This window comes from Ciona robusta, chromosome 9 (assembly GCF_009617815.1).
Source record: "Ciona robusta chromosome 9, ASM961781v2".
Taxonomy (NCBI): domain Eukaryota; kingdom Metazoa; phylum Chordata; class Ascidiacea; order Phlebobranchia; family Cionidae; genus Ciona; species Ciona robusta.
In genome coordinates, this window is record NC_143243.1 from 328,731 (window position 1) to 341,972 (window position 13,242).

Sequence of the window (13,242 nt, forward strand, 5' to 3'; positions counted from 1 at the left end):
ATAGGTTTAACTTAAACATGACCGAACCATCACTTTACCTTTGGACGCCATGTCTCTGTTCAAATCACATCAATATAAAACTAAAGTTATCACAACTTATTTGGGCTTTCTTGAAAACTAATAATAACTAATACTGTAAACAAATTAACTAAAATTTTAACTGTTGGCATCGTCAGTGCTTGTAAAATACTGAACATACTGGGTGAAACATCTGCCATGACTGTAATCTTTAATCATAATTGTATTTGTTTTTTTTGTAAAACATAAACTAAAAGTGACATCATCAGTGTACTGAATAGACCTTGTGCTATAACATAATGAACCTCATAATATCAAACTGATGAAACACTAAACTTATTGCTCTTTCACAAAGTGTTAATTACACCTGTAATTCAATCACACCAAATTCTAATATCTCATCATATATTTTAAACAAACTAAGATTAAAAACTTTAGCTTAAAGATGAAAATGTCCAACTATGAGTCATAACTGGCCCTTGTGACATCACACAGTATGGAAGTAGGCTGCTTAACATCTGTGTAGGAATGGCACTTCTGTCAACGCGTCAAAATCTACACACTATCTATGTCTGGCATTTGGTTGGTAGGCTGCTCCAATTAGGCTACGTGCCTTTGAAACAGAATATCTTTAAAGTAAAATTGAAGAAAATGAAATAAAATTGGAATAATAAAATATGATTGGAAAATAAAAATGATTTGTGGGGAGTTTATTGTTATGAAAGTTTTACCTGGTACGTACTGTCTTAGTATATCATGTACTGCTTGTGAGACTGTTTTCTTCTGTGCGATTGTTCGCTGCCGTGTAGATTGGTTAGGGGTGATGGGTTGGGTGGGGGTGTTATATGGGGTTTGTGGAGGTAATGTGCGTGATCTGGGTCTTGGGGTTTCAAATGGGGATGCAGGGGGCTTTTCGGGGGGCTCGGCAGATAAACTTGGGGTTAGGGGTTTGCAGGTGACAATGGGTTGTAGTTGGGGGTTAGTAAGTTGGTGTTTTATGGTTGGTGTACTGGTTCGCTGGTGTTTTAGACTGCTGGTTCGGCATAACTGGTGTTTAGGGCTCGATGGTTTACACGATGGTACGTAATATTGGCGTTTAGGGCTTAATGTGCGAAATTGTGCGGAGTGTTTGGGTGAATGTTGTTTAACACTGGTTGGTGTCGGGGTAAGTTGTATTTCATCTGGTTCGTTCTTGGTTGTAGTTGCAACATAATTATTCCGATGTAGGTGCTGTTGATATGATCTTTGTACTAATCCATTCCCATTGTTAACCGACCCAAACAAAGACACTTTATAATCCACCACAGTTGACCTTGTAGCTTTTTTGAACCAATCTCCCGTCTTCTTCTGCACATCCAGTGCGCGGTCACAAACTCGACAAATCCAAATTTCCATCGTTTTCTGTTTAAACTTGGACCAATTAAAATTACGAAACGTGAGAAGTTTGATGGTCCCACTATTAATAATATCAGAGTCTGAGAAATGCTCCACTCTGCCCTTTACTGATTTGATTGAAGATACCGCCTTTGGAGATGCAGTTCCACCTTTTTCAGCCTTTTTTTCATTAAACTTGATTGCACCCTCCCCTCTCTTCCTCAAGTTTGATCTTCGCTCCGATGCTCCTTGTCCTCTCCTCCTTCTCACACTTCTCCCCAACATCCGATCCTCATCTGGGGTCATGTACCCACTATCCCTCGTTCCCACCCCCACACCCCCGTTATCATCGCACCTCCTTCTAAACATGGGTTTTGAGATCCTACCCCACCCACTCCCCACTGAACCATCACTTTCAATATCTCCATCCATACCCTGGTCATCACTGGAACTGGCAACACTGCTAAGGTCAGATTCGTCACAGACCGTCTCACTTTCGCTAACTACGTCATCATGTTCTTCCTCTGTGTCAGAATCTGTGACGTTATCGCCGCTGACGTCATCACTTGGTACGTCATTGTCAGTCAGCACATTATCTGAACTATCGTCGGAAGTCACGTCACTTTTGCTGATGTCATCATGATGATTGTTAGCAACTTTTTCGAAAGTAACGTCAGGGCCTGCGCGATCGTCTGCGGCGCAACTTTCGATTTCATTGTCTGCTAATAATTGATCTTGTTTTCCCGATAAACCAACTATTACGTCACAATCATTCGCGCCTGATTGCGGTTCTTCTGCTTGAGGGGAAGCTTCGAGTTTCGCGGCTGACGATTCGTTTGGTGTTGCGGCAGGGATAATGGGGTGGGAGGGATTAATAAACGCGCGGTCGAGTTGAGCGGGAAAGGTCCTTAACCATTCCCCGCTCACTGCAGTAAAGCTGCGGGTCTTGGTGATTATCGCGTCAGCGTTGAACGATAATCGGTTTTTAAAGCTGGCAACACTGAAGATATCGTTTATTCCTCCGGCAACACTGCCCACACGGTTGCCTGGTTTGTTTAAATCATTCCGACGTAAAACAACATTGGGAACACTGGTTTGGTTGGGTTGATCACTAGTTACAGTTTGGTCAACACTGGAAACTTGTGGGTCGGTTTTAGATTGGCCAACACTGTTCGTTCTAGTTTGGTCATCACTGGGCACTTGTGAATCGTTGGAAGTCTTTGTTTGGTCAACACTGGTAGTTTCTGTTCGGTCATCACTGAAGATTGTTGGAAGAAAAAGCGAAAATCGTTTCCGCTCAACACTGTTCCTTTTCACCGGGGAGGCAGGGGTGGAGTTGGGGCCTTTAAGAGGTGATGTCGGCTTACGTTGGGGGGATTGCGTTTTCTTACGTAGCACAGAAACCCCCGCCATGCCAAGGAACCTTATGGCTTCATTTTTCTTTGCATGGGTGTTAGTTTTAACTGGCGATCCCTTTACTAATGGGATGGGTAACTTTTGTGGGGACTTTTGAGGGCTTGGGGTCTTAGGTGGGTTAGCGGGGGTTTTGGGGGGCGATTTTGGTGCAGGTTTAATGTTGCCGTCATCGGGTAGTTGCGGTTGAGCTATTGGTCTTGGAACGCTGGGTGTTTGGTCAGCTACCGTTGATTGATTGTTAGGTTTGGTTGGTTCGAACGACAAGCGTCGTCGCGCTGTTGGTTCATTGTTCCGTTTAGAATAGGACGCGCTGTTTCGGTGCGATGGTCTATGACGCGTCTCGCGTGACGTCATAGAGGGTATTGATGATGTCACTGGAATGATTGATGGCGTCACACGTGTTGGTAATGATGTCACAGTCATGGCCGATGACGCCACAGAAGTACGTGGTGACGTAACACGGGTGGTAGATGAAGTCACAGTGCTTTTGTTTATGAGGTAGTTATTCACTTTATTTGATTCGGGAGATGTATGTATTACGTCAACATTGTTTTCGGATTGTAAAATAGAACTTCTGTTTGATTCGGATCCGTGTTTATGTTCGGGAGAATGTTTAACACTGTAGGATCGCAACACCGGTTGCACGGGCGCACTGTTCGTTCGTTTTCTTCGCACTTCATCGGTTGGATTGTTTTGCATTGAAACAAAATCTTCAACTTCCACCCGTCGTCTTGTAACTCTACATTTCTCACATATAAGGTGTTTGCAAACAGGACATCTGCATTTCGACTTATCCACAGTCAACCCCAACCTTAATAAACACCTAGCACATCTTGAATTAGTTGAACCGCTATATTTCTTCCCGACCACCAACGCTCCTTCCCGCCTCTCACGAACCAAAGCTAACCGAAGTTTAGTTATTCTATCCAACTCCCGCTCCCGGAGTTCACGGTCCCTATTCAACACGCCCATAATCACCTTTTGTTCTTCCACGCTTAAAGCAGATACAACCGCGTTCATGCTTTTTAAATTTTAAATCAACTTATTGAGTATCACATGCCTATGACGTCACCATCTATTGTGAGAGCTTTGTTACTTAACAATTTTTTTAACACGAAACAGAATCATTTATTACATCACTATACTTCTAGAACTACAAAAATTCCCGAATTTCTTGCCATGTGAGCGTTTGAATCTCATTTGTTTATTCTCGTTTTCCTGTGCTGACTGACAACTTGGACAACCCAATGGTAAACACAAGTTTCTAAAAATACGGATATTCCAATCGTCCGACACACTAAAGTGACTTAACATTAGTCTACAAAAGAATTATTCAAAGTGAAACTACTAAACGACGCGTTTTGAACCAACTCGTGATCGCACAAAATCGTGAGATAATTAATTCCAAACCAAGTTTCCGATTTACTTCCACGAATATGAGGGGCTATCAAAGTAAAACGAGCGAAACATGTGTTAAGCCACTGTTTACTTAAGTCTGTATAATATACACAACGCTTAATCACATTGATAAGTTTCAAGTTTCAAGATCATTATTACAGTAGATTAACTGTGAGCGTTGGTCTTATTCTAAACATTTTATTGGTTTTTAACTTTTGGGACCCATTTCTTACTTATATATCTCACTTGTGTATTTAACAAATGACAAAGTTATTCTAGAGTTGTGAGGGTACACGGTTGTATGAACCTGTATATGCACTTTGTTTACTAGCAAATGGGACGGTAAAACTAAGACGGACCATCTTACCCCATTGTAGGTCATGTGAATAAATCTACACACGTTATAGGTATGACTAACTAGAGATGTATGAAGCCACCATGTATGGTGAGTCATACTTCATTATTAAACCGCTTGATTTCCCATATTACCCGCAAAACCATTATATGCATCAACGCACAATGATAGCCTTACATAACATAAACCTCGCTCAATCTGCTATACTGATACATATACTTTATAAACATACTTCATTTAAATCTATGGGTTAGATATATTCTAACTCTGGTAAATACCACCGTGTATTTGAACTAAAGCAACCAAAGCTTCATACGTTGGTTCGTGAATAGAAGTTATATGTGAATCACGAAAACAACCTCAATATGCGCCCTATGTTCCTGCGAATATAAACATCCAACCACCTACCACCTGTACCATACATGCAGCGAATGCTTTCCTATATAAGCAATTAATAGTCAACCCTCTGTGCCGATATCCAGCAATTTTAACATAAACTGCATTGTGTTGCAGCACACACCATTGTTACAACATAATAAGTTCCCACTATCCGGATGTTCTCACACTTCCTCCGCTCCTTCTCTTTCTTATTCTCTTTCTTTATCCTTACTCCTCCGTATAATGTCAGTCGCGTATCAAAATTCGTGCTCAAGGAAAATTAGAAACGTTCAAGTTTTCGAACCAATCGCAAAACATGAGGTAGTTAACATTTTAGGTGACTAGAGATTTGAAATTAATAATTAAAATAAATACCTTTTCTTAACCTTTTTACTTATTTAATTTTCTGTTATTGTGAACTTTATCACTCACGCTTTAATCGTTCACCCGACTTCCTATTCGCGAACAGGAAGTGTCTGTGACGTCATGAATCAAGAACCCGAACTCTTGAATCAAGAATTATAATTATATTATTCGTGAACAATGGACATTATTTATACTTATGATGTCACAGCTCAGTTCATTCTCTTCGTTGTTTTAATTAATTTGTTTTTAATAATCGCATTCGAAGGGATAAAGACAATTATTTTATTCAGTTTTTCTAAATAAATTTATTTTGGAGATGATTTGGGAACAGCAGCCGCTTTTTAATTGACTCTTTAATTGCTTTTGTTGCTACTTTCCTTCTCGTACGTTTTTAATTATTTTAGTTTGGTTTATTTCGCGTAAATTTTATTCTGATAACTAACTGCGGGTTACACAAAGTTAGGTGTACATTCCGTTTACTGGTCATACTTATGTACTGTTTACTATAATATTGTCAATTTTTCAAGTTAAACGCCCTAACTTAACATTGTATCCATTCATTGGTTAACATTACAGTTTTCAATATCTAATGTTGTACGAACCTACCCTATAATATACATATGTCGAAATATAAACTACCATAGATACGTCACAAAAGAAACAACGAAAACGCGTGGTATTTTTCTATGACTTATACTATGCCAATTTCCCCACAGCCGGTGTGAAAACTTTAGGAAAATTGCCAAACTCGTTATTTTATATGATTTGATAATATTTCTATTTTCATGCACGATTCTCACAAAAGGGTATTTTCCCCTGTCGATTGAAGTAAAATATAAATCAAACTAAAAACAACAAAATCGGCAATTTTCCTAAAATTCAACATCACAAACGACATTATTGGTCATTAATATCGTTCTATGACGTAATAAATAAAAACCATGCAATAGCTCCGGCAGGCAGGCAACTGCCCCGAACGAAAAACAAACAAAACTCAAAAAATGCAATAAAATAATATAAATTGCTTTCCGTAAGGTGGCAGCACCTCCCCGCCGTAGCTAACATATACGAGTGATGACGTAAGTATGACGTAGATTTATTTTATTCACCGTTGATTGCGCAATATGTCGGGTAGCACAAGAAGCTTAATTGCATGCGTTTGTAATTAGTAGGTCGCAGGATAAATATGAATCAACATGAAGGCACCAAATACTCGATCCTGCCTTTATACGACGGGTTAGCTACGGCGGAGGCCCGGAGAGCAACTGGACAGGGTTCATGACGTCACCGACGCGTCGTCAATGACGTCACGGTGACGTCACCTCACGCCGACTCACCGCCGACCACGGTAACGAACGCGGAACATGTGGACTCGCCGTATTTGTTGCGGGCAGTGCATGAATATTTGCCCTGGTCGTCGGGGAAACTCTCAGCGATTGAAAACCGGCAGATGTCGCCTGTGAGCACAGTGGAGGGTTGGGGTGGCTAGTTGGTTATATACGGTAAAAATCCATGTTTAAATTTCTCATATAACGGCTGTATTAATTTCGAAAAATACGTGTTTACAGGACCACGCAATCATCCCACTGGTTACACCAAAGCATGTATAGTGTGTAACGGTGATAAATGCATTTAACTTATATAACCTCGCATGGCGGGGTAACGACAGTCGTTATAACACGGATGTTCTGTTTCATACACCTCGTGCCAGCTTATGAGGTTACCACGTATGTAACTTTGTGGGTGATTGCTTTTATGTATGGGTGACACTCATTAAAACTGATGTCCTTCGGTTACGTTACGAGGCCAACCACAACCACGGCCCAAACACAATACGAGTTCATAGTGATATATAATGACGTCATACCTTCATACGTAATAGTGATGTCAGCTTCAGCTTTCACTTCTTCTTCATCCAAATACCACGTGATCTCTGGTCTCGGTTCACCGACCACAGTGCATTCAAGCGTGAAGGGCTGTCCGTCGGTTGCCTAATCGTGTATGTGGTTTAATTGTGGTTTCTATTTTATGTAAGTGTCGGGGAACTTAAGTCAGATTTGACCAATTACACCAAAAGCGTGGATTAGCTAAAATATAACAAAACAAAAAAACAACTCCAGCTGTGACGTGTTTTTCACGTTTACTTATATAAATGACGTAATAAACAATTATGACGTCACACACCTCATAATCATCCATGAAACGAGTAAACTCTGGTTTTGATTCAACATTCTCACTCTTCTCCTCTTCCTCCTCGCTTTCTCTTCCATTCTCTTGTACTTTCCTCACCGGTACAATAGCAGCGGCCCCTTTGTGTCTTGTGCGCTTCGTAGCCACCATATTGTGATCCCCACTTTCCTTCCTCCATTTACCACGAGGCAACTCCGAGATCGACAAACTTTCAGCTTCCTTTCTTTCCATCTCAGCTTTCTTGGTTGGGGACAACACGTCACGGAAATCAACTTGTTCCGCGCGTTTAGTCTGGACGGAAATGACGTATTAGATACGAAAACTGAACAATTTATAATTAGTATAAGTTGTTGCAGCCAGGTGCATCAGAATTCTAAACAAGAATTCCAAGGATTGTTTGTTTTCAGAAACTCAAAGGATCGACTTCTCGGGGAAAACATCACAAAAACAAACAACAAACAATTCCTGACAGATCTCTTTTGTAATATTTAATTTTAAATTCACAAGCAGACATCAACCAGTGTCCTATAAACTATAACTAAAGGTGTAATAACTTAATTTATATAAAGCTGTACCTATCATATATTCGCAATTAATTCAACACGATTACGTAACTTTTTAACATTATTACGTCACAAACTCAAACACCCAATCTCACCTTTATAAGTTCTTCTTTATAAGCTTTAGTGACAACTTTCGATTTGATCGCTTCTGCTCTGAAATCCTTTTGTTCTGGTGTCATGTGTTTCAAGTCATCTTGACCAAGAGCTTTGGTTCGAACTTTTGTCTTCAAAGCTTCCTCTCTGAAGTCTTGTTGCTCGGGAGATTTCGTTCGTAGAACGTCAAGGCTTGTCACTTTGGGTTCTGTGGGCGGAATTAGCGGTTGAGGGTTTTAATCTAGGCCAGGTTAGAACACAAGGTGTATTAGATGCAAACCAGGTCAGGGTTGGGAAACCAGGGATCCTGGGTTCAAATCCAAGGTTGGTAACTCACCAACTTTACGCACGAGGTTTCCCCGGAAATCGAGTTGTTCTGCTTTCCTTCTCTTGCGTTCTTCCTCAGTCAGGGCTTTTGTTTTCACTGAAACTGAAAGAGCTTCTTTGTAGACGGCTCCCGCGTCATCGCTGTGGAATATTCAACCATTGTTAATTTGTTGACTTGAAAGTGCCCTCAGTGACGTGATAATACCAATAGTATTAAAACAATTTCTTACGATTCATTATGACATAAGATTGGTAATGAATCGCGCTTGTTACATAAGGGATTATACACTAAGTAAGATTGTTACGTCACAAAGGTTAAACCACTAATTCTGGTAGTAAATGACGTCACAATAGTACTTCGAATCATCTCGGATTTCGTTGGAAAAGTTTTAACAAAAGTTTTGATCAACGGTAATTGCAGCATGAACCGAATAGCTTTTCGGTTTATAATGAATAAGCAAATGGATATCTACACCTTCTGTTAAGCGCAGATACTGCTTTAAATGTTTATTTAAGCGGCGTTTACACTACAGCGTAGCTGTTATAAAAATAACCAAAACACATATCTGCGCCCAGCGTTGTTTCGATATAGACATTTTTGTTTGTTCTTTTATGACGTAGCTGTCAATCAAACTCACCCGGCGTCCTCAGATCCGCTGGTCGACGTCGTTCGTTTCCCGAGATCCTTATCCGTTGACGTTCTACGTAACAATCCACGAAAATCCACCTGTGACGTCATAATGTATTATTAATGACATAATAATCTAATTAAATCGCGACAAACAAATACCGAAGTGCCATCTTCATCTTCTTGTTGTTCGTTTGTAGCAAAATACTTCCAACAAACATAACCTACAAACAAACCAAGCCCCACTGGACTAACATATGAAACAAACACACCAACAAACGAATTCATCTTTGCAAACTAAACTTGTTCTAATCAACGTGCACTGTGACTCAATAAAGTAGCCTGTGACGTCATAATTTCCTCTAAATTGAACAGCAGGTGCTACTTTCATCATAACCCACGGTTGGACATTATTACTCAATGTACGAAGCATGAACTTTTAATGGCCAACCGCACACGTATATTATGTGACGTGAAGTTGATCGAACTTGTAGAGGCTTAACAACGTATACGGTGCATCGCGTGTAAGTTTATTGAGTATAAATGTAGACACCGGTTCTTATGTTTTATAAACACTTTGTTAAGGAGGTAATTTTTCAAGAACCTCCGATTTAATACACCTTAAAAACTTTACAATTGTTCGCGCGTTACATACGGAAACTTCAGCCACCTATGCTATGTTAACTACAAAGTTAAAAATCAATGTTAAAAATAGAAAGTTTAAATCAAAGCTCTTATAAAAACAAACTTCCAAATTCCATCAAAGTTAACAACATATTACATAGCGTGCATATTATGTTGTGTTAATCATAGCTTATTTACAATGTGTGATAACGACGGTTCGTTATGTCACGTTTTGTTTGGCGGTTTGATTATAAGATGATTATGGCGACCCCAAGCACATTATAGAGTGTGGATAAACACTTATGGTAAATTTATATTCTAAGAGATAAATAAAGTAAATTATGTTGTTTGGTAAGTTATATATTTAACTGAACACAATATAAATATCCAATGACGCATTACCTGTTCGTCAGTTAGGGGTTTCCCCGCTTGGTTAGTTTTCACTGCGGGGGATTTCCTGAGTACGTCACGGAAATCTTTCCTGGTTTCTTGTTTCTTTGCGTCGCTCACGATCAAAGATACGGTGCATGTGACGTCACCAAGGAGGTTTCTACGTCATATTGCCGATTGTTAGGTGTGAAATAATAAAAGAAAATTTGTAGTAAAAAAGAATAATTACAGAATTATATAACCGTATCCTCACGGCTCTAAAAGAAAGTTGTTATTTGAATTTTTCAAAACATGGAAATATGGGATATTATGTGCGAAGGGTAGCCATTTTACTTCAACTTTAACCATTGAAAAACTTTATGAAAATATTTTTGTCAAAGTTTAAATAATTACTTTAAACACTCCCCAATCACCTGCAGCACACGGCGTATCTACCGGCATCTTGTGGCGAGACTTGTGGTATTTCTAGCGAGTGTGTGTAATTGTTGTTTGGGTCAGCTTTTGTGATCAAGGCTCGATCGGATTCCTGGATCGGTTGGTTGCTGGGGGGGGATGATGTGTTTAGTACTGTTTGGTATATGCAACCATGGATAAGTCACTTAAGTTCTCACCCACAAGAATATAAATGACCAAACCAACCAAAAGTCATGTCTGCTTATCCACGCACTGCTCCATCAACCCCACCATAGACATCACATACTCACCAAAACAACCATTCCACGGAGGGGGGAGGGTCACCGTCCACACGACACGAGAATAGAGCTCGTTCACCAGCGTTCACGTTAACTTGCTTTGGTTTCATTAAAAATGTTGGGGTTTCGCCCTCAATCTCTGTGAATATAAGACTTCAATGAAAACGTGTCAATACAATCACCCACAAACTAATTTGAACTAAATCTATTTTATTCCACTCTGGTAAGGTCCCATGGTCCCATAACATACCACGAGACCTGGGATTTTGGCCAGAGTTGGCCCATTATCGCGACTAAACCCATTACTTTAACATCCATACTAACCCAGTATTCCAACCCAGTGTTGCCACATATACAACCCAGTGTTGCCAAAAATAAAACCCAGTGTTGCCACATATACAACCCAGTGTTGCCAAAAATAAAACCCAGTGTTGCCACATATACAACCCAGTGTTGCCACATATAAAACCCAGTGTTGCCACATATAAAACCCAGTGTTGCCACATATACAACCCAGTGTTGCCACATATAAAACCCAGTGTTGCCACATATAAAACCAAGTGTTGCCACATATAAAACCAAGTGTTGCCACATATAAAACCCAGTGTTGCCACATATACAACCCAGTGTTGCCACCTACCTTCCACAGTAATCTTGCACTTGCTCCTCGCTTCCCCAGCAGTGTTGCCAGCCACACACATATAAACACCAGAATCCTCTGGAAACACCTCCCCAATAACCAGAGACCTCACATTACCATCAATGATCATCTTGAAGTCATCGCTGTCCTCTAATTCCTCATCTTCAAAAAACCACTTGGCTGTGGGAGGGGGGTTGCCTGGGGGTTGGGAAAGTTTCATTGAGTAATAGTTACTACCATAATATTTTACAAGTTAAGACGTGTTTGGTGTTTACTGTGGCACTGTGATGTTGTTTATGGTATTACAGACAATAGCATTCTGGGAAAACTTATTCTAATGTATTAGATCATGAGCATGGGGCTAAGGATCTAACGTAACAAAAGAATAAAAGATTAACTGAAAGAAAGGAATCTTCAAGGCATATTCTACATGGGTGGGGTCCTACAATATGACAAGCCATGGAACTTGGGATTAAAGTCAGAATCTTCCATTACTAACAAGAGCCACATACACACATACACAAATAAACTCACCAGTCACAACACAGGATAGCAGAACATCGGTGCTTCCATCTTGGATCAAACGATCTTCAAGATTCTTCGTGAAACTTGGTGCAGTATGGCCACTAGATGGGGGTGCTGAGTCAACTTCAACTGAAACAAAGTTAGGCAACATACATTAGTGACATGGGGAGTCACACCAATTATGCTTTGATGCATATGCACTGGTATAAGCATAAGACCCATAAAAGGTCACAAATGACAGGCAAACTTGGTTAACACAGTGTTTGAATCACTAGCATACAGATACAGAACACTAAGCACAATTACGAAAGACGCACCTGCACGCGGCACAACAACATCTTCTGCAGGTTTTGGTTTCATAGATCTCTTTGAAGTTGCAGCAAGTGCTGGAATGTAATATTAATATAATATTTTAAAAGGAATTTATAATGAAAAATTTTACATGGGAGAGGCTCTGCATGAAACTTGAGATTTGGGCCAGAGTTGGCCATTATGCATGAAATAACGCTAAATACATGCATCACAAAAAGTTAAAATTTTAAAATTTTAATTCATAACAAACCTGCGATTGTAACTTTACACGAGCACATGACCCGTTTAAGTGGATTCTCGGCGATACATGTGTACACCCCTTCGTCTTCGGGGAGGGCTTCAGGTAATACCAAGTGTGCGTGGCCGTCATCATCGTATTTTAACTCAGCATCCAATATTTCCTCCCCATCCAATAACCAGGTGATCTGGGAGAACAAACCAAAATATTTATGCAATTTTAAGTTACCATATAAAGAAGGGCATTGAATGTGGGGCTCTGCATAGCGTTAGAATTATTAGACCACAAAACAAAAAAGTATCAATCATGTGGTCTAGATAGTAGCACCCTGGGTTGCCATATCTCAGGTATGTCTTTCATCCTTATAACTACCCACCTTAGGCCTAGGTATTCCTTTAACTTGACACTTGAGCACGATATCATCGCCTTCCTCTACTGTATGGTCATCCAGTTGGATGGGGAAAGATGGCTCTTTCTCCAACTTTGTTGGTTTGGTTGGTTTGGTCGGGACAACTTCCGCTTTGGGGGCGACGGGTTCAACTTCTTTGGTGGGAGCTGTGGATGGGTGTTTGTTGTTAAAGATATAATTAGGAAATATGTGTTAAGATAATGTAGTGTGTAGATGTATGTCCAATAGACTAGTAAGTAAACATAACCTACAGAGAGACACACCAGGAAAGCTTGGATTAGTGTCCGAGTTGGGCGCATTACTACA

At 40.1% G+C, this 13,242-nt stretch overlaps 1 protein-coding gene across 15 annotated transcripts in view; it reads right to left on the minus strand.

The window, feature by feature from the left end:
• LOC149730513 (titin-like) overlaps positions 1-13,242 on the minus strand; it is a 106,797-nt gene that overhangs the window by 64,890 nt on the left and 28,665 nt on the right. For 13 of the 15 annotated variants that reach the window (XR_016385621.1, XR_016385622.1, XM_089883840.1 and 10 more), the window contains 14 exons: positions 12,904-13,082; positions 12,540-12,714; positions 12,295-12,363; positions 11,987-12,106; positions 11,453-11,650; positions 10,825-10,951; positions 10,534-10,662; positions 10,133-10,280; positions 9,117-9,205; positions 8,489-8,619; positions 8,154-8,359; positions 7,490-7,786; positions 7,173-7,296; positions 6,643-6,762 (listed from right to left, as the gene is read on the minus strand). Coding sequence is in view for 13 of the 15 variants with exons in the window: in XM_089883840.1 (XP_089739966.1) it covers positions 6,643-6,762; positions 7,173-7,296; positions 7,490-7,786; positions 8,154-8,359; positions 8,489-8,619; positions 9,117-9,205; positions 10,133-10,280; positions 10,534-10,662; positions 10,825-10,951; positions 11,453-11,650; positions 11,987-12,106; positions 12,295-12,363; positions 12,540-12,714; positions 12,904-13,082 (2,112 nt within the window). In the remaining 2 variants the exon portion in view is untranslated. The other 2 variants (XM_089883852.1, XM_089883851.1) reach the window with 2 other exon arrangements.